This window comes from Vitis vinifera, chromosome 17 (assembly GCF_030704535.1).
Source record: "Vitis vinifera cultivar Pinot Noir 40024 chromosome 17, ASM3070453v1".
Taxonomy (NCBI): domain Eukaryota; kingdom Viridiplantae; phylum Streptophyta; class Magnoliopsida; order Vitales; family Vitaceae; genus Vitis; species Vitis vinifera.
Window position 1 is genome coordinate 558354 of NC_081821.1, and position 25382 is coordinate 583735.

At 38.0% G+C, this 25382-nt stretch overlaps 2 protein-coding genes across 4 annotated transcripts; one reads left to right on the forward strand and one right to left on the reverse strand.

Moving 5' to 3' along the window:
* Positions 1-260: 260 nt before the first annotated feature.
* Positions 261-16684, forward strand: LOC100267977 (mitochondrial import inner membrane translocase subunit PAM16 like 1). Of its 3 annotated transcripts, none has more exons than XR_002032285.2 (6): positions 261-478; positions 13028-13115; positions 13311-13441; positions 13554-13692; positions 15866-16158; positions 16263-16684. XR_002032285.2 is itself a non-coding variant. In XM_019226497.2 (5 exons), exons 1-4 carry the CDS (start codon positions 290-292, stop codon positions 13650-13652), a joined length of 507 nt encoding a protein of 168 aa, XP_019082042.1. In that variant the 5' UTR covers positions 261-289; the 3' UTR covers positions 13653-13692; positions 15866-16233. The 3 variants fall into 3 exon arrangements, 1 of the variants encoding a protein (XP_019082042.1); XR_002032286.2 differs by having other exon boundaries at positions 16280-16684; XM_019226497.2 differs by lacking the exon at positions 16263-16684 and having other exon boundaries at positions 15866-16233.
* Positions 16685-18975: 2291 nt separating this feature from the next.
* LOC100245655 (ethylene-responsive transcription factor ERF113) lies at positions 18976-20994 on the reverse strand. The gene is made up of 2 exons (XM_010665504.3): positions 20433-20994; positions 18976-19772 (listed from the first exon to the last, which is right to left on the reverse strand). The coding sequence occupies exons 1-2, from the start codon at positions 20575-20577 to the stop codon at positions 19177-19179; spliced, it is 741 nt and encodes a 246-aa protein (XP_010663806.2). The 5' UTR covers positions 20578-20994; the 3' UTR covers positions 18976-19176.
* Positions 20995-25382: the final 4388 nt, after the last annotated feature.

Genomic DNA, 25382 nt, shown 5'->3' on the forward strand with positions numbered 1-25382 from the left:
TTTGTTATTGAATCAAATTAAAACATCAATGTTCTGACAAGATGGTTCCATAGGGATTTTGAACTCATAAAAGAAATTGGTATTTTCTATGATCTGATCTTTTAGGGTATGGAAATTGGTCCCATTTAGGATCATTGCAGGTTAACTTGATGTGGAAAACTAAGGTAGAGGGAGGACTGTTGTATAATCTTGCTTCCTTGATGTTTAATAGATTTTATTATGTTCATTTTCTTAAATTTCACTTACATTTCCGAATGCAGATTTCTACTGCTCGCTGTGTCAAAATGTGATGAGGCTTCCTGTAACAACACCATGTGCTCATAACTTTTGCAAAGATTGTGTGCAAGAGGCCTTTGCTGGTAAGACGTTTGTACGTAAGAGATTATGCTTTAGTGGGCAGGCACTTAGATCGCACAAGAATGTCATGAAGTGCCCTTCTTGCCCAGCTGACATATCCGAATTCCTGCAAAATCCACAGGTATGGTACATGGTGCCCCATATACTTTTAATGTCTGTGAAAGTAGATTTTATCTTGCTTTCATTTTCATATGATTTGTGAGAATGGAACTGGTAGTGCCAAGTTATTTGGGGTTGTAAGATTCATAAAAATCTTTTTAGGTTTCCTTTCTTATGCTCTCAGCAACCAGAAGTAGCATCAGTGCATGTTTTTCGTTAATGTGGAAGAAGTGCAAGTCGTCTTCTTTTTTTTTTTCCTTTTTGCATGAAATTTAGTTTACGTGAGCTTGTTGGGGACTGATAGTGACAGGTTAATAGAGACTTAATGGATTTGATCCAATCATTGCAATGTGACACCAAAGAGGGAGGAACCCATAGCTCAAGAGAATTTTGAAAAAGTTGATCCTGTGAATTGCTCCTCAAATTTGGATGATGAGAAGAAAAACGAGACCAATGCAGAGGATAAGTCCGAAGATTCTCCTAATGGGAAGAAAACTGTTGGTCGTGGCCGGGGTCGCCCGCGGAGAAATGGTCGTGGGGGTGAGGGTCGGGGCCGGGGTTGTTGTCGTCCACTAAAAATCAATATCCAGGCTAATGATGAATTTGAGTAATGGGAGTGTTTATACCAAGATAATTCTTTCAAAATTGTTTTATCAAAATGGAATAAAAATATTTGGTATTTTAATTTATATAATATAAAAAGTAAATCATAGGATACGACGTTTTCATAATTAAATTATAAGGTCCTTAATTCTCACGTTTAAGAATATTATGAAGACAATTTTATCCGATAGAGAGTCATTTTCCAAATTTTTAAAAAGTATCCTTTTTTCGATTTAACGACTACCATTCCATTCACAGTACTCGAAGTGTCTTCAACCTGTTTGCTTTAAAAGTTAAAACATTAAACAATTGGAACACACGGAGACAAAGTCAATAACATTGCATTTCTGTAGGAGAGTTAACCTAAGAAAATTTTATTCCTCAACTCTTTTTTCTTTAAATTGTTCGGGCCACTTTTTGGGCTTGGGAGTCCAAAAAATCGGTTCTTGCTTTGGATTTCAGGCCGTTCCGTGCGTACTGTATTCCTTGGAGGCCCATGTTGAGCCCATGGGCTTGCAAGTCCAAAAATGTCCACTGCTTTGCCTGCTGGCTGCACTCAAAAACTTCGCTCGAATTTCCACTGAAATCAGTAGTTTCTCTCTGTGAAAGCCCTAACTATCCACCCCTTGTTTGACTAAGGTAATACCATCCATTTCCCAAGTGTTAAAGTTGATTCATTTATTTCTTTTCTCATACTTTAATTTATTCAAATTCCTTGTTAGTGTATTTCTTTGTGCAATAACCTTATTGATTCAATGGAAAAAAGGGCAAAAACACTGTATGAATCTGTCCAAAAGGGTTCAAGTTAGATTGTGTGAAGCTAATGAATAGTGAAACGCCAAATTGCCTGATTTGACTGTTCCATTTTTTCTGTCTAATGGATTGGAAAAGATGTTTTGAGGGTCTTATTTCTCCAGTTTCACTTGGTTACAAAGTTACAAAATTTTAAGAACTGGCGACCGCTTATAGTTTAGGTTAACAATCTGCTATAGGAAAATTCGTAGCTTAGATGTTTTTTTTTTTTTGTTTTTTTCTTTTGTATTCTGTCTAATTCTGCCAAGGTCAGATTTTGGTTATGGGTGCTGTTTTTTCTTTTGTCCATTTAATAAGGCCTTTCTTTGCAAAGGGGAATGGCTGATTCTTCCAGGGTATGTGAGTTCCAGCTGTTGTTTATCACCATTCAAATGCCGGGCAAGGTGGGATATGCTAATTGCTGGTGGTTTCAAATATCGGGTCTTTTTCAATGGGCAATGTCTTAATGGTCAAAGTTTGGATTTTGGGTGGATTCGTACTGTTGGCAGTGTGCCATTACATCTTGGGACTTGAGTGTTTGTTGAATTTCCATCGATTGATTCTGGATGCCATATTTGTTTTAGTCTGCTTTGGTTGCTCTACTATCCGTTTGGATCTCAAAAGGACAATGAAAGAACGCTGCAAGTTACAAGCTATTTTCAGTTTTCCCTTCCATTCCCTCCATAATTATCCTGTTTGGAAAGAGCCTAAGTGGGATGCGTTTTTTCATTTTTATTGAAACAAATTGGTGACTTGATCTTTCCAAGATTACTTATATGTTGCTAAGATTTTTAAATTTGGAGTTGTATTCTAAGTCACTCAGAGGGATAATTTCTGAATTGGTTGTCATTATTGGCATTTTCATTTGAACAGATGTCAACAGATGAATTTTTGTCTACACTGAACATATGCCTAGTTTTGGCTTATTATTTTCCATATTCTTCCATGTAAAACAGCTGTTACATGCATGAAAGGGATTTATTGTGGCAACTTTATCAATGCTGATAGATTTTGTCATTTGTTATAGACTGATTTACTTGGATTGATTTTCTTCTTCTTTTATCTATTTTATGTATTTTTTTAAAATCATATGGATTTTTTTGCCAGTCTCCCACTCACCAGTCCTTCCACCCCACTGATGTGGTGCCCTCAAAGCTCCAGTTGGTACTGATAATTATAATTCTGTTAAAAGATATATCTTACATATGTTGGCTTCTTATTGTAGGTTTCTGGTATTTTGAAACAAATTTATCCAGTGCCTCAAGATCCTAAGTATTTATTTACTTCTTCACTGATGGCAAGCATGGCATTTTCTTGCCTATTTATCACCTTCTGTTGGTAATGTTTTGGTCATAATCATGTGTATGTATCATCCAACAATCAAGGTTATATACTTAACTGCAACCCTATTTGATGGTTGCTCAGGTGTTATTTGCTTATACCATGTCATTTGCTTGCTTTAATCATCCTCACCAAAAAAAAGTTCATCTTGACTTGGAGTGTTTCAGAGCCTGTGCAAGTGATGCTATGCATACCACTGCTGTGGACCTTTCACAGTTGGTCGTGTGGAAGTAGAATCATGTAGATTGTGAAAGCAAATAACTTACGTATTGATACAATAAGGTTATGACTTCAATTTTGGTGGCACCTGAGCCAACTTAAAGTAGAGATGGCAATTAGGGGAGTTTAAATACTATAATGGCACCTAAGCTAGACCTTTACTGTGGTGAAGTTAAGACATCGTGATAGAGTTCCCTTTGGTTTTGATGATGATCATCATTTTTGTTGATACGTGATAACGAAAGTGGAATTATTTCTTGCTATGGCATTCTCCCTTCTCTCAAATGATTTTACTCATCTCTCTCTCTCTCTCTCTCTAGTTTGTATTTGATCCATTTTGCAAATAAAATCTTGTAAATGGCGGTGTTCTTAGGCAAGTTATCTTGTGCCAAAGAAAATGGTTATATGTAAAGGATACCTTCCCTTGGGAGGAGTGCAGTGTTGTATTGAAATTTTGACTATTTCATTTGAAACTCAATTGGTGTCCAGTGAGTGTAGATCAAACTTCTGTGGGCTGGTTCTAAGAGTCATGCCATCATTTGGGTGACCCATCATTGGGCTTAAGAGTGGCATTGTTCCACCCCAGCAAACCCCCAAACATGATACTCTTATGACTCAAGCCTATGAACCTTGGCTCTAATACAAATTGTTTGATCGAGTTTTGACTATCTCATTTGAAAACTAATTGGCATCTAGTGAGGGTAGATCAAACGTTTTATGACATTCACCACAACCTGTTTTAAGAGCCATTATTTAGGTGAAACATCCACGGGCTTAAGAGCAGTATTGCTACTCCCCAACATGTAGCAACATTGAAGTTGCAATTTGCATAGAGATAAAGTGACCTAGTAGGATTCAACATCTTGGTATGAGAGTTGGTGGGATTTATTATGTAGGGTACCTTACAATGAGTAAGCTGATCTAGAGGATCAAAACCAATCAGGGTGTTTATGGGAAGTGAGAGCTCATCGCCTGCCCTTGGGAACTGCAGGCTTGTCTCCTATATAGGCAATGAATGAATGGCGATCTCAGCATGACATATGTGTTGAGAGAGAGAGAGAGAAAGGAGAAAAACCTTATTCACATTCATTGTAATCTCTACTTACAATTGAGAGATATATATATACAAGGCTAGTAACTACCATACATGTGACCTATATTAACAAGGAAAGATAGTATACTATACATACATTATATTCAACACTCCCCCTCAAGCTGGAGCATATACGTCATATGCACCAAGCTTGTTACAAATATATTTAATCCTAGGACCTCTGAGAGATTTAGTGAAGATGTCTGCTAGTTGATCATTTGAATTGACAAAACTTGTAGCAACACATCCTGATGCGATCTTCTCTCTAATGAAATGACAGTCAACTTCAATATGCTTGGTCCTTTCATGAAAGACTGGATTGGATGCAATATGTAATGCGGCCTGGTTATCACAGATGAGTTTCATCTGTTCATCCTTTCCAAATCTCAACTCCTGAAGAAGATGTCTCAACCATATGAGTTCACATGTTGCCAAAGCCATAGCTCGATACTCGGCTTCAGCGCTAGATCTGGCCACTACATCTTGTTTCTTACTCTTCCAAGATATTAGATTACCTCCAATAAAAACACAGTACCCTGAAGTGGAACGTCTATCTGTGGGTGAGCCAGCCCAATCTGCATCTGTGTAACCAACAACTTGAGTATGACCTCTGTTCTCGTACAATACACCTTGGCCTGGTGTACTTTTGATATATCGAAGAATACGGATTACGGCATCCCAATGGCTATCACATGGTGACTGTAGGAATTGACTAACAACACTCACAGGAAAAGAAATGTCTGGACGAGTAATGGTGAGATAGTTCAATTTACCTACGAGCCGTCGATATCTCCCGGGGTCTCCTAAAGGCTCCCCCTGTCCTGGTACAAGTTTGACATTCGGATCCATAGGTGTGTCTACCGGTTTACAGTCTAACATACCGGTTTCTTCCAGGATGTCTAAAGCATACTTCCTTTGGGAAAGGACCACACCAGAACTGGATTGAGCTATCTCAATTCCCAAGAAATACTTGAGTTTCCCCAAGTCTTTGGTCTGAAAGTGGGTAAAAAGATGTTGCTTTAGTTTCTGAATACCATCCTGATCACTGCCTGTAATGACGATGTCGTCCACATAAACAACCAGATAAATACACTGCCCCAAGGAGTTATGATGATAAAAAACTGAATGGTCTGCTGTACTGCGAAGCATGCCAAACTCTTGAACAACAGAACTAAAACGGCTAAACCATGCTCGAGGAGATTGTTTCAAGCCATATAGAGAGCGGCGTAACCTGCACACTAAACCAGACTCCCCCTGAGCAACAAAACCAGGAGGTTGCTCCATATAAACTTCCTCAGCAAGATCACCATGAAGGAAGGCATTTTTAATATCCAACTGATAAAGAGGCCAAGAACACATAGCAGCCATGGACAGAAGCAAGCGGACAGAAGCAATCTTGGCAACAGGGGAGAATGTGTCACCATAATCAGAACCATAAACTTGAGTATAGCCTTTAGCAACTAAGCGGGCCTTAAGGCGATCAACCTGACCATCAGGACCAACCTTAACTGCATAGACCCAACGACAACCAACTGTAGATTTACCAGAGGGTAAAACAACAAGATCCCAAGTGCCATTAGAGTGCAGAGCAGCCATTTCATCCACCATTGCCTGTCGCCAGCCTGGATGGGAAAGAGCTTCATGGGTGCTCTTTGGAAGAGAAACAGAGGATATAGCAGAAACAAAAGCAGAATAGGGTGAAGATAATCGATGATAACTCAAAAAATTGTAAATAGGATGAGGATTACGAGTAGAGCGAGTACCTTTCCGAACAGCAATGGGTAAGTCATTAGGAGAAGGCAGAGCCGGGGCAGGTGAAGCCGAAGGGATAGGAAGTGAGTCAGCAGGTGCCTCAGGAAAAGGGAGAGGAGCAACGACACGAGGGCGACGATGATAAACCTGAAGTGGTCGAGGGGGCATAGCATCAGGTAGGGAGACAATGGGAATGGGCAAGACTTCAGAAACAGGAAGAGACTCAGAAGTGGTGGAAAAGAATGGTGAGTCCTCAAAGAAGGTGACATCAGCGGAGATAAAGTACCGATGAGTCTCAAGGGAATAACAACGATAACCCTTCTGAAGTCTGGAATATCCCAAGAAGAGGCACTTCATGGCTTTGGCGGAAAGCTTGTCCTGTCCAGGAGTGAGAATATGAACAAAGCAAGTACAACCAAAGACACGAGGAGGAAGGAAATAAAGTGGTTGGTCAGGGAAAAGAAGGGAGTGAGGAATCTGATCGTGTAAGACAGAGGAGGGCATACGATTAATCAAATAACAAGCGGTAAGAACAGCGTCCCCCCAAAAACGAAAAGGAACATGATTATGGAGGAGGAGAGTACGAGCTGTCTCAACAAGATGTCGATTCTTGCGTTCAGCTACCCCATTTTGTTGAGGAGTATGAGCACAAGAAGACTGATGAAGAATCCCATGATGAGACATAAACGAAGTAAATTGGGCTGAAAAATATTCCCTGGCATTGTCACTGCGTAACACACGAATAGAAATATTGAACTGGGTTTGGATTTCAGTATAAAATTTCTGGAAAATAGAGAATAACTCAGCTCGATTTTTCATTAAGAATAACCAAGTACATCGAGAATAGTCATCAATGAAAGTGACAAAATACTGAAATCCTAAAGTAGACGCAGTCCGACAAGGACCCCAAACATCAGTGTGGACAAGCTCAAAAGGAGACTTTGCCCGATTATTCAAACGCTTTGGGAACGAGACACGAGTATGTTTCCCAAGCTGACATGACTCACACGGAAGCGACGACAAAGTGGAAAAACGAGGAACCATCTTCTGGAACTTGGAGAGACTAGGGTGGCCCAGACGATTGTGAATGAGGAGAGGAGCATCAGTGGAAATGCAAATTGCAGGAGATGAATCTGAGGTGAGGTGATAGAGGCCTTGAGACTCACGTCCTATGCCAATCGTCTTCCCCGTACTCCGGTCCTGCAAGGTCACAAATTTATCAGAAAAGGTAATAGAGCAATTAAGAGTACGAGTGATTTTGCTGATGGAAATAAGATTAAAAGGACATTCAGGAGTATAAAGGACAGAAGTGAGAGGTAGAGAAGGCAAAGGAAGGGCCAAACCAATACCTTTAGCCACAGTTTGAGAACCATTAGCTAAGGTAACAGTAGGTAAATCAGAGGTAGTAGTAATAGAGGAGAAAAGATCCTTATTACCAGATAGGTGATCAGATGCTCCAGAATCTAGAATCCAGGGTCCAAGAGAAGATGTGTGGGTAAGGCAGGCAGAGGCATTACCAGGCTGGGCAACAGAGGCAATAGAAGCCTGAGATGTCTGAGATACGGAGGAGCTCGGAGGCTGAGGCAGCGGAGAATCAGAGGACTGGGCCATATGGGCAGTGCGAGGAGGTCTTCCATGTAACTGATAGCAACGATCGCGAGTGTGGCCAAGTTTATTGCAATAGGTGCAATGAGGACGTTGGCCTCTACCTCGGGTACCACTACGTCCTCCTCGAGAGGTAGTTTGAGAAACTAACACAGAAGAATCTGAAGCGCTATCAGATGGCAAAGTCTGAGTGGACGAGATACGGAGGAGGCGAGCAAACACATCATCCAAGGACGGAACTGATGAACTACCAAGAATCTGATCACGAATAGGCTCAAGATCCGGACGGAGGCCGATAAGAGTAAGGACCATGAAGAACTTGTCAAGCTGTGTTTGTTGAGCCCCAACATCAGGAGTAAGAGGCATCACAGTCAAGAACTGCTCCTTAAGAGAGGCAATCTGGCCAATATAAGTAGATAGATCCAAGTCCTGTTGGCTGAGATGGACAATAGCAGAAGCCACCTTATAAAGACGCTGGATATCATTCGTGTATAATCCTTTGGCCTGAGTCCAAAATTTAAAACAAGTTTTATAGGCCTGAAGATGAAGAAGAATTCGGGGATCAACCGATTGCCATAATACACTACACAACTGTGCATCTATCTTCCTCCACTGTACGCGGTCGACCTCAGGGATATCTGCCTCCTGTGTAATCAAGTGATCCTCATATCCTTGACCCATAAACCAAAGTTCAACAGAGGCAGACCAGGAAAGATAATTTTCACTCCCAACTAATTTCTCCGAAGTAATCATAGGAGATCCAGATATGACAGAGGAAAAAATGGAAGCTTTAGTAGCCATATCCACTTATCTGGAGAATGAAGTATGTTTGGATCGAAGAGAGCCCTAATACGGCTTCAGATTTCAGCGTGGCACCACCGAAAAAGGGAGACCGCCTCAGATCGCGGTGTGGTACCACCAGAAAGGGAGAAGAACACTTCCCAAGGCACGTGCAGGGATTGGAGTGGAGAAAAAGTGGTCGGAGCTTCGCCGGAAAGACTGTTTGGAGGGCCGACGGAGGCAAAAATCCCCAAAAGAGGTACGTCCAGGGCTCGGATGGGAGAACCAGGGAGGTGGGAAGGCTGATCGGCGTCAGGCGAAGCTGGAGGAGGAGGCGCGTCGCCGGAAAAGCTCTCACGCGCCCCCACGCGCCGGCGCGTGAGATTCAACCGCCGGCCGGAAAATTGCGCGTGGCCGGCGCGTGGCTGCTCTTTTGGTGCTGGTGCCTTCACAAAAGTTGGAGATCTCCTCCAGGCGCTCCTTCTGGTATGGTCGGTGTCGGAAAAATAGGTCGCCGGGAAATTTCGCCGGAAAATTTCGCCGGAAAGTTCGCCGGAAAATTTCGCCGGAAAATTTGCCAGCGGTGAGTGTTTTCTAACGACGATCCGACTGACCGGAAAAAATTGGGAGATGGGGAAGGTGACCGGAAAGAAACACGGTCACCGGAAGGTTTCCCGGAGTTGATGACACGGAAAACAGGAAAGAATTAGGTTTTCTTCCTTGGCTCTGATACCATGTTGAGAGAGAGAGAGAGAAAGGAGAAAAACCTTATTCACATTCATTGTAATCTCTACTTACAATTGAGAGATATATATATACAAGGCTAGTAACTACCATACATGTGACCTATATTAACAAGGAAAGATAGTATACTATACATACATTATATTCAACAATATGTATTAAGTGTTACCGGTTAAAGTGATGGATTGTCATCCCCTCATCTTTGCTGAAGTGTTCATGACTACAGTGATCCAATAGGAGGCCATTTTGTGCCTTGATTAGCTCTGAGTTGAACTTCTAAGCGAGATTGCTTAAATCTTGCATAGCTAATTGTCACACCCTACTCAAATTACGCCTCACTTGAGCTTATATGAGGACAAGAAGCTTCCAACATAACCTAGAGACATTTACACATCTCATAAATGGGTAGGAATCCTTGGAGTTATTTGGAGTATTCTTGAGAATTATTTTAAGCTCTTGTAAGTGGCTTCTAGAGGAGGCCCCATTTGCCCTAGGCACCAAGCCTTGTAAAGCATTCTTGTATAATACAACCTTCCATTCTTTCAAACTATGCAAGTGTTGCTTGCTTTGTTCATCTCCAACTTCTGTGTTGCATGATGTTGTTTAGCGTAAAAAGCTAAGTTTGTGAAAGGCTGATTTTGCAAGTTTGAGCACTTTGAGTTATTTATGTGTTGCTTACTTTGTTCATCTCGAACTTCCATGTTGCATAATGTTGCTTAGCATAAAAAGCTAAGTTCGTGAAAGGCTGATTTTGCAAGTTTGAGCACTTTGAGTTATTTAAGTGTGCCACAAGTGCTTAGAAAACACCTAAATCTATGACATAATGGTGGGATGTTGTAGCCAACCCTCTTTACGAGCTAGATGCGCCTAATGGGCCCATTGGTGCAAGCATTGAGCTTGTTTGAGCTCCCTAGGCTTGTCTATACTTTTGGCTTGGTTTTGGGCTTCAAGGTACACCCCTTCACATAGGGCCTCAGTCACTGGGACACAATGGCCCCATGTTGCTCTTGGATGGCTTGATGTTGGAGGCATTTTAGAGGCATGACTTATAAAAATACCCACTCAAGTAGGAATAGTTAGGAAAACTGGTGAGAGCTTCTAAATACTTCACATGGATGCCAATGCTATTTTAGAACTACTTGCATTTGGATACATATTACTTATATGTTAATAATGAGTGTTAAACGTACCTTGTTCTGAGGGGTTTATGTTCCTTGGCTGCAAAGGGACCAGCAATCTGGATTTGACCTAGCAAGGGCTGCATCATTTTTACCGTCAAGTAGTAATTGCATGTGGGCTGGACACATTGTAGGCATAGGTTATCCATGCCTGTCATATTGATCTTTCTACCATTTTGTAACAGAAGGAAGATCCACTTGGTGAGATGGGAGGTTACTTGTAAAGATATGAGGCATGGAGGGTTGGGGTTAAGGTACTTGAAGGATTTCAATCATGCTTTGCTCGGGAAATGGCTATGGAGATTTCCTATAGAAAGGGAGAGTTTGTGGAGAAGAGTCATTGTTGGTAAATTTGGGGAGGTACAAGGTGGGTGGACCACTAGAGAGGTGAGAGAGTCTTACGGGACGGGCCTTTGGAAAGACATTAGGAAGGGCTGGGAGGAATTCTTTCTCAGAACTAGGATTCATATTGGAAATGGGAGACGTACCAGATTTTGGTGGGACATGTGGGTAGGAGATTCTAAGCTAAAGGATCTCTTCCCTTTGCTGTTTAGAATTGCAGCTAATAATTCTGCAATAGTGGCTGATCTGTGGGGAAGACAAGAAGGTGGAGGTGGGGGTTGGGAGGTGCACTTTAGAAGACCCTTTCAAGATTGGGAGTTAGAGGAGGTGAACCGCTTTTTGGGTTACATTTCTGCAGTAAGGGTGCAAGAAGGGGAAGATTTTCTGGTTTGGAAAATTGAGAGAAAAGGAACGTTTAAGGTAAACTCTTATTATAGGTCTTTGAAGGAAGACAATAGCCCTTTATTTCCAGTAAAGGAGGTTTGGGGTTCGTATGCCCCTTTAAGAACTCGTTTTTTTGCTTGGGAAGCAGTTTGGGGTAAAATTTCCACTATAGATATGCTGATGAGGAGGGGTTGGTCTATGGCTAATAGATGCAACCTGTGCAAAGAAAATGAGGAAACGGCAAACCACATCCTAATTCATTGTGGTAAGACAAGGGATCTTTGGAACTTATTGTTTTCTTCGTTTGGGGTGGTGTGGGTGCTCCCGGATTCCGTGAGAAATTTGCTTCTTGAGTGGAAAATGAAGGGCATGGGGAAGAAAAGGAGTGTAGTTTGGAAAATGGCGCCTATTTGTCTGTTTTGGTGTATTTGGGGAGAGCGAAATCAAAGAACCTTCCTAGAGGAAGAGATGACAAACACGAGCTTGAGGAAACTTTTTCTTCGGTCCCTGCTTGAATGGTCTCAACAATTTGTGGACTTGGACTTGGACTATCTATCTTTTCAGAATTTGATGGGTGATAGGGTTGTTGCTTAGCTAATCCTTTTTAGTCTTTATTTTTCCCTTGTTGCCTTGTTTTTGGGCCTTCTTTGTATACAACCTGTGTACTTAGGGAGTGCCCCCTGTTTTCTGGCGTTTTTTTAATCTATTGGTTCTCTTTGTCTATCAAAAAAAACCATTTTGTAACAGAAAAAAGGTGCTGTTTTCTTTCCATTTCACAGGCTTTTCAAGGAACCTTATAAAGTTTGGATCTGAATAATGCTGTCTGAAGCTATTTATTTTTGGCCCAAAATCACGTATACATATCACACACATCGTTGGGAGAGTGTTTAGTTTTTCAGTTTTGAGGATGGTTCTTTTACATTTTATAGATTGTTGCATTAGGCTCTGTAGGTTGTGCTGTTAATTCTCTTGATTGAACCTGTACTTTTGCTGGGTCATGAGCTTAGCGCTATCATCTAGGTTACTCATGGGTGTGTAACTTGTAAGATCGCTTGCTGATTTACACCAGCATTCTGTCACTAGTTTTTCACTTTTTTGTCATATTCAATGTATCTTTTGCAAAGGTCACTAGCTTTTAATACTTTTAGAGAATGTTTGGTAGATTAACTTAATAGCTTAACATAACTTAATAACTTAATTTAAGTAGATTAAATATGTTTAGTTGAATAACTTAATATCACAACTTAAAATAAAAAATAACTTTAAATATTAAGTCAAAATAATTAACTTATTCTTAATCTCAAATCTCTTTTGCCTTATTTGTCCATGTTTAGTGAGGGTATGTTTTACTTTACATCCACAACTCATCTTTTATAGTAAGTATTTTTGTAGTATCTTATGCATCTATAATATTTTAAATATGGATGTTTAACAAATAAATTTATTGCTTACGATTAGTGAAAGCATAAATATTAGTTAAAATTAATGCGGGTAAATATGTCAATTTAATGATTTAGAATAAATTTTAAGTTAACAATTTAAAAGTAATTTAACTTAAAGTTAACTTAAGTAAAGAAGTAATAATTATCACCCTCTTAGTCTCTTTAACATTTTCCCCAAAACTCCTATCCTGTGTTCCACTACTTAATGAACCTGCTGCATTCCAATTTTAAGGGGGAAAGAGCATTAGAAAAGAGGAAGTATTTCATAGTTGATTTGCTGTTACTTGTTGGTTCAGGCTGCAAAAATCCTTGCGAACTTGGTTGTTATTGGATCCGGAATATTAGCAAGAGCTTTAGTTCAAGCATATCGTCAGGCACTTGCAAGTATGTGTCTTTTTTGGTTTATTTGTGCATCTAGTCATGTTTTGTTTCCTTTAGTTCTATATCTTATTCTGAACTCATATAGCACATAATTCCAAATATTTTCTCTATTGGGTACACTTCAATGTCTTTTATTGTTGTTCTATCTCAGACCTCCTGCCTTTTTTGGGTTCATTACTTTTGTGTGGTTGCTTTCAGATGCCTCAAAATCTGGTGTTGCTCAAGAAACAGTACAGAACATCAGGAGAGGAAGCAAAATAATGGCTGAACTAGAGGCAAGGCAGATTCTAGGTGTCACTGAGCATTCATCGTGGGAGGAAATCTTACAGGTTTGTCTCATAGCTTAATACAGTTTATTATTTTGCAGTGTCCACTCTATTATGTCAGCACTAGGTTTTCATGAGTCTTATGTGAAAAGACATCATGTTTCCCTGAATGCAGAAGTACGATAACTTGTTTGAGCAGAATGCTAAGAATGGCAGCTTTTACCTCCAATCAAAGGTTCATAGAGCTAAAGAGTGTTTAGAATCTGTTTATTAAAGGAATGGCCAAGGGACTCCAGATACCTAATTTATTAGAGGTAGCCTGCTGCTTTTTGTTTTCTGTTGTTTGGTTTTTTCTTTCTAAAAATCCTTATAATCATTCAAAGTTTGCATTATTGTAGTTTCTTAACTTCTTCTTGTTGTTGTTTTTATTGTTATTATTTTATCTCCATTTCAATGCATTGCATTCATTTTATCATTTGTAAGCCAAATTTTAACTCCTAGTGCACTAACTCAGTGATATTCCTAATGTGCACTGGCATGACATTCCCTCTGACAGCATTCTATGAAGTATGGCATACATTTTGGGATTGCTGAATTAGTGCTGCGCATTGGAGTTGTTTAATATCATATAATCTCAAAGGTTCACTGTTTTTTGTGCTTAGTGAACTCCTTTAAAGCTAAAGTCCCTAGATCTTTTGGAGATGACATAGAATATTAGAAATTCTCTGAGGTCTAGAACACGTTTAGAGCATATGTTTATGTGAGTTTTCAATTGTAGATATTATGTTTCCTGATGTTAGAGCAAAGGATGAAAATATCAGAAATTGATGGAATATCGGTGGTTAAATTTTATGAAAATTTTGGGAAATATAAAAAATATCAAATGGAAAATTGGAAAAAAAATAATGGTGGATGGAAACTGATCAAAACTCATAAAAATGTGGGAAAAAATTTCCAAGAAAAGATAAAATAAGTAATTACACTCATGTTGAAGTTGTTTTATTAAAGAAAACAATATGTATGATAAGGCAATAATATGTAATACTCAAAAATACATTTGATATTAAAATGATGATTTATGTAGTTTGGATGTACCCAAGGATGTAAAAGAAATGGTTTTATGTCTAATTATTTTTTATTTAAAAATATTTATAATTTTATTTTCAAGTTTATATTTCTCTTGTATTTCGTATTAAAAGACACCCATTGAAAAGATTATCATGCAGAAATTTGAAAATAAAATAATTAAAATTTATTTATGCATTAATTTTTAATATTTTAGATAAGATAATGTATATATTTTATGTACATTAATAATTATAGATCAAGTGTGGCTTGGAGATAAAGCCACGTGTAAGCCCCATTTCTTAACTTTTAAAAAACAAATTTAAGAGAAATTAGCCTATGTGGATTTTAATGAGAAAATCAGTTCCAGATTTTCTTTCTCCCTTCTCCTACACCCAACACTTTGGAGAATTTTGTCAAAACTTTCATCCCTGGTTAGAGGACATGTTTATGCTAATGTTCATTTGTATGTATGTTTTGGTACTTGGTTTACATGTGCTGAGGCTGCATATTATACCATGGTTTGTGGAGTCAAAAGTGCACTTTACACCAGTTTAAAAGAAAAACCCTGAGATTTAGAATGATAATTTTTTACACCCCTTTGCTATTATGTTTTGGCTGCACAACTCTTCTTGTTTTCGCAACAAACGCACTATTATGCAGTGTTTGTACACAAATTAGTATGTCAAAATGATCCGATCTCCACACCCCCTCAAAAAGAAAGCGTACTACTTCAGTTAGTTTGGTATCCAATTAATCATTTCTTTGTCGTTTTAATTTTATTTTTACACATGCATAGTCATGGTAAAATCATTAGCAAGGGATTGGATTTTTGGGCCTGAATGTAACCTTCCCAGTATTCATGTTTTTTATTTTTATTTTTGCTGGTCTAGACAAATGCTCAGGTTTCTCTTCTTAATCTGTTTGTGAAATTATTTTCACTGCAAAAACAATTTAGATATGCTTTATAGTTTATTAACCATCATTTCCCTGCTGTATGAGCCCAAGTATGATGAATGAAAAAATATCTTTAAGTATAGTAATGAAGAACAATTATTTGAGTATTATTAAAGTAGTTGTGTTAAGAAATTTTGCTATATTTTTTTATATGGAAGAAATTAGCAGGCATGAGGGCCTGGTTGGGCCTGAACTTTGTGTCAACTGAACCATTTAGGCCTGGCCATATTGACCTGATCCTGCACAATCCTTCTCTCTATTTTCATCCCAAGTTTTGTCTACAATCTCACCTAGGTTGCCCCCAAGAATGAGCGGATGCAAATTTGGGACCCCACCATCAATACCCAGAACAATGCTCTGCACCGCCCATTTGACATTATTTCTTTTTAATTTCAGAATAATCACATTCATCTATTGCCGTGGTTGGTTTGATTTCAAAACTGTCTACTAAATTATTGGATGCAGGGGCTTTGGTTACAAATGTCAAACAATAGTGATGACTTGCGGCAAGGCATTGTTGGTGGAGCCAGTGAAGCTGGGAGAATCAAATGATTCTTGTTCATGAGACAATGAGATTGATTTAATATGGAGAATGTCTTAATCTCCAAGGAGTTCTGTTGACATTAGATGCAGTGATCGCCGGCAGTGCATTGAAGGGTTCATTCTTCCTCCATTCTTGACAGCGTGACTAAAGTTTTAAGATTGTTCATCTATTCTGCCCAATTTTTTGTACAACACTTCTGAGGAAGACCAACATGGTATGCTGACCCAACTTGTACATTTGCTCACAAACCTAAAACTCAAAAAAAAAATGTTTTTTGTTGACTGTCGTACTCGAACTAAAGAATATATGTGAATGCAGTCCGATATTTTTTACAGCGTGACAGGCAACCACTGGCCGCAAAGTTTGAAAGTGGGTCGGCACAAGTCATCTATCTAGCTGGGGTGGCGCCCCCTAGTGATAATAACATCATTTATATACACAAATAGTGGTTGACCCATTGCCACCCAAAATCCACGCCAACACGCTCCTAGTTGGTAGCTGTGGTGGGACTCTCCATCGCACATCCTCTCAACTCTCAAGTAGGCAAACCATCGATGCATCGGTCAGTGGCTAGTATCCCAAAAAATGCCTGAGGCCTGCCCTTGTTACACATTTCACACTTGGTGTGTGAAATAATTGATGTCATATTATTTTCTTGAAGTGTGATAAGAAAAAAGAATGATATATTCTGTTGTTTACCAATCTTAAATGCGGCGTCTCCGCACACGGTATTATCGATGCTTGCCACTTGCCGCCCAACTGGATGGATGGCGCTCTCCCATTGCCCTTTTTGTTAGGCAAGTCACTACTCCCTTTGTTCTCTCTACTGTATACTCGATTAAACTGCTTTCTCTGCGGAAAATGATAAAGAAAAGGAGCCGCAAGAAATGAGAATTTCAGTGATGAGGCAATGTTTGCTCCCCTCAGAGAAAGAAAGGACATACATTAAATAATTAAAAGAATAAAATTTCAAAAAGAAAGGCGGCCAGGTGCAAATGATGGGAATTTGAAAAAGGAAAAGCAATATTTTTTACATTTAAGAAACAATCCCAAGCATTACTTAAAATTCAAGCAATCTTTAATATAATGTTCTTTCCTTTATTTTTTCCTCTTTTGGTGGGTAAGTGTCATGTAATCTTATTCCATCTGAGAACTAAACGTCTCTAATGAATCCCATTATGTTATTGGTTGGGGAGAATGTTCATGGGAGACTCAAGACATGGTCATTAATCCAGCCAAAAAGGCTGAGTCACGTGTCACACAATGATCAAAGAGAGCCGCTGGCTTTGACTTTGTCGTTCACAGCCGATATTAATGACCACAGCCCACCACGCTAGTCTGCAGTTGGGACTTTCAAACGTCTACGACATTTGTGTGTGAATATAGACAGCTGCAAGCCTTAGCCGCACGCCCGTGTACTCCCTTCCCTTTTTCTTTTGGCACATAAAACTGAAGTATAGAACATTCTCCCGCGTCTCTAGATTTATCAAAAGGCTAAAACGTTTTAATTGTATCAAGTGCAACCTTGCCCTCTTAAGCCTTGGGAGTAGAATGGAAGTCTGCCTCTTCATACCGTATTTTGTGTGATTGCGATTGCAAATAGAATCAAAGCGTGAGAGTGAACTAACACATAGGGTCACAAAAGCCTAGCAGGCTCTCTATCAGAGGCGCATAATTTCATCCACCATTCCCTACCTACTCTGAAACTATAGGTGTACATAATAATATATGTATTTTCATTTCTAACTTAGGACTTACATTGATGTATCATCCCACAGGCTTCAACCCAAAAAAACAAAGAAAAAAAAGTTTCTATACTTATAAAGATAGATTCATCTTATATTTTAATTTAAAATTAGTTATGAGTTTGATCATAATTAATAGCATCACAGCCGAATCCATAATTGAATAGAAATTCAAATGGAATATGGGTTTTAGTAGCATAACAAACTCTAATTGGTGTTGAATGAGACTTATTATCGAAGTGATCATTCTAGTATTGCATAGGGTGGGCTGTTTTAAGATTTTATTTTATTTTTATTTTTTTGGTCAATGAATTATAAAACTAGCACTGTTTGTAGGTGCAACCTATTTCTGGCCAGAATCCAAATGTAAAATAGGAAGCCGGTTTCCATCATTTTCAGAATCCTACTTTGAGACACGTAGTTTGAATAAGTATGGTTCCGCCGCTTCCGCGTACCATTTTGAGAATCTTGAGACTTCTGCTTGCACTTGGCCCTAGGAGTAGGACATTCATCTGCTGTACTGCTAAACAAGAGCAAGGACACCACCCTTTTTCTGAGGTTGATTTACCAAAAACGAATGGCTAGTTGGCTACCCACCAAAAAATAAAATCAATCACAACTTACATACGTACAATTACATAGTTTGGTAAGGTTTCATAATTTTACATTTGAGTCTAGTTGTTTACATTTTGATCACATTTATTTGTATATGTATTTATACTTCATACACTATTTTCTAAGGATTTAGATTTTACCATATATTTTCAAATTGGTACCAAATGAATTATTTTTCAATTGGTACATTCTTTTGTATGTTTTTAATTGCTCATTGTTATTGAATGGTTGACTGCTTTCTTTCTGTCCATGGGCGGTGGAGTTGGCGTGGGGTCTAAACCCATTAAAGGGTCCAACTGGAGACCGGAATACTTCCCATCTGAGTGGGGACTCTTTGGTGTCTCAATATCTAATGAAGTCATCCAGTCGCTGGAACCTCAATTCAAATTGATCAAAAGCCATTGTCCGTGAAGAGGTTGGCATGCATGTTATAATTAAATTAGCATCAGTGGAAGACCCACTTGCCATCACACTATGGCAACTTTAGATGTTATCATCTCCAATATTTAAGTTGGAACTCAAGCTCCAACCTCATACTGCCTGAGAGATGGCAGCTTGTTAAGCATATCATCAATCTATCTTCTCTTTCTTTCATATTGCAGTTCCACCTTAAACCCATCCATTTTCTTTTTCCCTTTTTTGGCAGATAAATCTCTACAACATTAGACATATAGAGTAGAATCACTTCCATGCATTGTGGGTTCTCTTTTTCACTCTTAAACTCAAGACAAAGATCAATAGGCAAGGGTTTAAGCTTAAAAATAAAAAATAAAAAATAAAAATAAGACAACATAACCGAAATTCACATCTTTTACTGCAACCCTTCTTAAAGGGATTATTGGGAATACTAAGTACCCTCTTTACTGACCTTTTCAGTCATCTCTCCTGTTATTGTGAGGGTCGTTGCTAGAAGAACTTCCAAACAGTGATGAAAATTGTAGAAGTTGTGGTTGTTGTAATTCTTCTTCTTCTCGTTGTCGTCTTCGCTGATGGTGTTGTGGATGAGAGGTTGTAGAAGAAGATGAAGATGTAGTTGACAAAGACTGCGTAGTAGAAGCTTCTCTACCATAAAGACTGGACATAGCATGATTTAAATCACCACCTCCACCTGGAAGGAGCTGAGCATAGTGATGAAGATTGGGATATGACGGTCGAGGGAGGGATGGATGAGGAAGAGGAGGAACAGCAGGGTTGGGAAGCTGTTGTTGCTGAGGAAGAAGGAAGTCTTGACGATTTGTGAGGTAACCTAATTCGCTTCGGCCTTGAACTCTTTCAGGGAAGTTAAGCTTGGCTTTGTTTCCTTTGAACCTAAGAGCAGCTTCATCATAGGCAAGTGCAGCATCCTCAGCAGTGTCGAAAGTGCCCAGCCATACTCGAGCTGCCTTATTTGGATCACGTATCTCAGCTGCCCACTTCCCCCAAGGTCTTTGCCTTACTCCCCTATAGTGTCTTCTCCTCAGCTGGTTCCCTTCATTCACACAAAACCACATTTCTTTAGTTTAATTATTTGTATTCTCTTAAATCGCTTCATATTCAAACTTAGGTTACAACTTACACCACCCTCTATCCTCTCTTCTCTCCACCCCTTTCAGAAACCTAAATGAAATTTTTGCTTCCTAAATATCTTCATGCATTGTGTTATACAAAGCTTACAGTCTTGATTACTCCAAACCGACCAAAACATGTGATTGCCCACAAACAATTACATTCTAGAAACAGTGGAAATCAAATCAAATCAAATCAAATGGGGCGTGAGAGGAGGAGGAAAACGTATTGGGTTGAAAGAAGACAGACAAACAACACAGTAAGATGCATGCAGCGAAAGATTTTATATGCAAATGAAAATAAATCAGTCAAACCTGCACCATTTCTTCTGACTAAAAATATAAAGAAAAAAACTTCACAAAGAGTTGTAAAATCCAAGATAGGAATATACATATGATACAAAACGAGTTGGACGCCATAGGTATGGTCATTCGACTGGTATATATATATACCCAGCTCATTAATCCTGACTACAGCAGCCTTGATGTCTAAATTTTATTATTATCTTCAGTAGTTAATGAAAGATAGAAAGGATTTGATTATTATATAACATGAATTAGTGGAGCACTTAGGGTACGAGTACCTTGATCTTGAAGAAGCTGAGAAGGTTGATCATGTGGGGTTGTGGCGGAGTGGTGGGAGATTGGTGATGGGTTTCCAAGATCATGAAGTGGGTTTTTGTCAGTGTTTCCAATGACTTGAGTGAGAGCTGAAACCATAGCGGACATGTCTTGTTGGGAGCGGGCTGAGTAGACAGGGAAGATATGATCTTGATCCTCTTTCTCCTCCGCTTCATCGGAAGGAAGAGGCCTCTTCCCATGTCTCCGATCCACCTTATAAGCCTCTGAAACCACCCTTAATTTATTGCTATCAAATTCATGCACCGAATCTTTATCAAGTGCTGTTTTTCAGACGATGCGGGTGTCAGTCAAATCAACACAAGATGTATATATGAGTGTAAAGGGCGATGAAGAATGAACGATACCCAGAAGAAAAAGAGGGGTCAGGACCGGGAGAGAAATATAGGGTTTCCTCAGTCTAACCATATAAGACCTGTCCCTGTTTCCCAATGCTATCTAGCTAGGTGTGAAAAGCTAGTAGTGATGTTACAAAAGTCAGGTTCGCTCCTTCGACTCCCCCTTTTTTTTTTCTTTTTTTAGCAGACAAGCTAAAGTTCATATTTATTCACATTAACTTTTATTATTGGGATGGATTTCAGAATTTTCCTAGAAATAATCATGAGTGATGCTGCTAGCCTTCTTATTAAATCTATGTTCAAATTGCTTTTTTCATTTTGCATGATATATATAATAATGATAATAATCATGGACTTTTTCAAAATATTTATAGAAGTAAAGATATATTTTTAAAATTAATAATAATACAAAACCAAAGTTTTCAGTTTGCAAATGTACTGGTTAATTAATGCTTCAACACTTGTATTATCACGTAAACGATGGGAAATTGGATGAGAGAAATCAATGTTTTCAAATTTGAAGAGGTCATGGGTCATTGATTGGGTTGTTAGTTGATCAAGAGGGATTAAATTGTGATACTCACGTGATATCATAATTAAAAGATTTCTTAATTAATTTTTAACCTTCACAATGCATTAGCTAAATATAAGTTGGCCATTTTAATTCAAATATTGTTTATTGGTCTGAGTCCATCTACTTGGACGGAATTTTTCAGCTTCAAATGTTTCAGTTGCGTTGAACAGTAAACTATGAGGCAGCTAAGTATACAGTAGGACATTTTGGTATGTTCAAAGGTTCATATTGGCATTTTGAAAAATGGGTTGAGAAAATGAAAATTGCGTGGAGTTCTCAACTAGTCTCAAGCGCCTCTTAGGGCCCAAGAGCATATGAATTTTGCCTTTTTAAATAATTATGAAAATCCATATTGTACCTTGCTCCAACCCGTCCAATAGGGTGTACTCCATATAAACATGTGCCAAAATCATGATGTGTTTATTATATTACATTGTGATTATCCTATTAAGATACGCCCTATCTCAAATATTGGTTGGTAGTCAATCACATCGATCACTTTAGTAAGAATTTGAGGTGTTCATTAAGAAATACTGCATGTTACATCAACAATGTGAATGTAGAATATTGGTATTGGTCAAACTAAGTCCCTTGGGAAAAGGTAGTGTTTGAGTTCACATAAATTTGTATACTTACTTTGTGGAATTACTCTATATATAATTTAATAGATCCTTGGCTTTTATTTCTATGGGGTTTTTGTGAGAATCTATAGGCAGTTTTCATATACATCATTTGTTGTCTCTTGGTGTCATGGATCGTTTTTTTTTATTTTCATCTTATTTTTCGATAAATTGAATGACAAAGATAATTGAGAATTATTAGAAATAAGTTTTTTTGGACTCACTAACCTCTAGATGGTTTCATGAATCAAGAAGCGGATTAAATTTTAAAATCATTTTTTTCTTTGATTCCTACTTATATTCTTTATTCATGAAAGCATAACAAGTGAGATCATCCTTTAACAATCAACTCTCTATTTTGATGGAAATACTTATCCCTATTAGAAAACCATATAAAAATGAAAAATGAATAAGTTTGGGATGGCATTGAGAGATCTACTATTGAAGTTAAGCCCAAATATCAGAAAGATAAACTTGATAATGGAGCTAATGTCAGACCTCACTATAGAATTTTTAATGGTATGAGTCCAAACTAGTTTTGTGGGATAGCAACATATAAACATGCTAAAGAGATCTAACATATTTTATCTATCACAATAAGGTTTTGTTTCATTTATGAAGTTGTCTAAAATTTATATGTAATCATTATGTAAGGGTCTCCAACGGGCCGGGCCGGGCCACCCGGCCCGGAAAAGTAAGGCCCATGGCCCAGCCCAAGGCGGGCCACTGAGCCCGTTGACTGGTCAACGGGCTGGGCCCTTGGTATATCTAAGGCCCGTGGCCCAACCCGTGGGCCCTCAAGCTGGGCATGCTGGGCGTGCTGGGTGAGCTTGGCGGGCCAGGCTGGCGAGTTGAGGTAAAAATAAAAATAATTTTCAGTTTTGAAGGGAAGGGGATTCAATCCCCTTCCCTTATGGAACCATAAGGGAGCTAGCCACTAACTGAGCTAGGCCTCTTTTGTGTAATTATTTTGCATTAGTTATATATATATATATTAGTTATATACGAGCGAGCCTATGGCCCTAAATTGGGGCCCACAGCCCGGCCCATCAAAAAATGGGCTGCGGGCCGGGCCGGGCTACGGGCTGGGCCGGGCCGGGCTACGGGCTGGGCCGGGCTGCGGGCCGCGGGCTTTTTGGAGACCCTTATCATTAAGTTTGAAAATATAAGAATAGAAGAAGATAAAAACTGATGTAATCCATTCAAGTTTCAATCTATATGAGAATGTCTAAGAATCAAGACCAAAAATAATAATAATAATCCTTATATCTATTCCTAAGAGATTTAGACCTAAAGTAATTACTATAAAGGAAAGAAAATATATATTGACTCTATGAGAATTGATTGATTTATTAGGTCACTTCAACAATATAAGATGTCCATGCCTACTTCAAAGAAGCCTAAGAGAGCAACCTTTAAAGCAGTTATGAATGAAGATGTTGAATCTAAAAAGCTTAATTGGTAGTGTTCTTTTTTAGCTTTATTTGTACTCTAAGAAATTTATAAAAAAAAATAATAATGCAAGCTCATAAAAAATATCTTGCAAGTCATATTCAGATAAGGAAAAAAAATCCAAAACAAAGCAAAGAGAGAAGGAAAATATTTCGTATAAGCAAAAAAAATAAAAATTGAAATGTTTTAATGAGGGAGGAATATGACATATGGCATCTCATTTCCCAAGTCCTAAAATTAATGAGAAGGCTATAATGATTTTGATGACATTCAATTACCTATGAAGCTTTACATGAAGAAAGCTTGAAAATCAAGGTTGAGTGTTAAAATTTGTAAGAAAACTCTTAGAATTAAAAAATGTTATGATTCTTTAGACTTTGAAAACACTAATTTACTTCATAAAGTTGACACTCTTGAATTTCAGGAAAAAAAAACATTTGCTTGGTAAAATCTCCAATGAAATTATCAATAAAAGGAAAATTAATCCATGATAAAGCATAAACTTGGTAACATAAATAAGGTTATATAAGATTTCTACTAGTAGGAAAAAATGATTGTAAAAGTCAAGGACATCGCTCTAATTGTGAAGGCATCCTTAAGTACCATTTTTTTTTTCCTACCATTCGTAATAAATTTAAAAGTGTGTATAATAAGTGGTTCTATGATGGATTTTAGTACCATGTTAATAGACGATTAAATGAATCCAACTTCTTTTAAAACCAAAATTTGAACATAAAGAAGGGTAGAGGATCTCACACTAGCTAGTTCTAGGAATAGGAAAAGTCAAGTAGGCACACCTCTAAAAATTAAGCAAGTTTGGGTTAATAAAAGCAATCTTAATTTTAATGTAATGTTTAGCTAAAGTACCATGTGATTGGTAACTATATGGTGGTTATTCAAGGCACATGATAGGGGTAAGTCATTTTTTGCTACCTTTAAAGAGTTTAATGGTGATAATGTGACATTTGGTGATGATAGTATTGGTTAAGCCAAAAGGATAGACTCTATTTGCATATTCGGTTGTCCCAAACTTAGTGAGGTTCTTTATGTTGAAAGATTAAACAAATTTGATTAGTATTAAGTAAATTTGTGATAACAATCTTAGTATAATGTTTTTATAAATAGGTGCAACATTTTAGATGAGGAAAGGAAGTGTATTTGCATAGTGCACATCATTATGGATATATAATTGTTATACAATTAATCCTAATATTAGTTCTTCCTTGGTATACAACAATGTCTGAGTTAACCGTGTAAAGTTATGCCACATGAGGCAATGACACATTAATTTTAAGGATTTGGTTAAGATATTTTAAGTCACGGCTCAAACTTATTAAACATAGAGCTTATGGGTTCAATACACATAAAAGAGTATAGGTGTTAAGAAGTGTGTCCTAGATATAGTTGATAAGTTATGTAGATACATCTTTGTAACCTTTCTAAGGGAAAATTTTGAGGCAATTAAAGGCTTTAAGACAATTTAAAACTCAAAATGTGAAAAGACATCTTATTTGGAGGATTAGAGTGATGGAAGGAGAGTATTTAATAGTGTAAACTTTGATTACTTGTGATAATAAAGGCATAAAAGTGCAAATTCTCGACGCCAAAACACCTTAATAATAGAATGAGGTGGTTGAAAGAAAGAACATAATTCTCCAAAAGAATGTAGTTTTGGAATACATCCTCAAAAACCAATTGGTAAATATTAGGACAACCTTTTTAAGTCTTTAAGTTTGAATGATTTAGAAAATGTTTAGGGGTCTATCTATTCTTGGGAATGATATCTAATCTCTAATTTTAAGATGGGGAGAAATCTTTTTGGATCTTAGGGCTAATTTTCTGTCAATTACTTTATTTATCATCACTTTCCTAAAAGGATAGAATATCATTAGAACATTGAATTTTCCATTA

Coding starts and splice junctions, on each gene's coding strand:
- LOC100245655 (XM_010665504.3), bottom strand. CDS start 20,577: ATGTCCGCTATGGTTTCAGCTCTCACTCAAGTCATTGGAAACACTGAC. Junction 19,773..20,432: donor TCAGCTTCTTCAAGATCAAG/GTACTCGTACCC, acceptor GTGTGAATGAAG/GGAACCAGCTGAGGAGAAGA.
- LOC100267977 (XM_019226497.2), top strand. CDS start 290: ATGAGGCTTCCTGTAACAACACCATGTGCTCATAACTTTTGCAAAGAT. Junction 13,116..13,310: donor ATATCGTCAGGCACTTGCAA/GTATGTGTCTTT, acceptor GGTTGCTTTCAG/ATGCCTCAAAATCTGGTGTT. Junction 13,442..13,553: donor CGTGGGAGGAAATCTTACAG/GTTTGTCTCATA, acceptor CCCTGAATGCAG/AAGTACGATAACTTGTTTGA.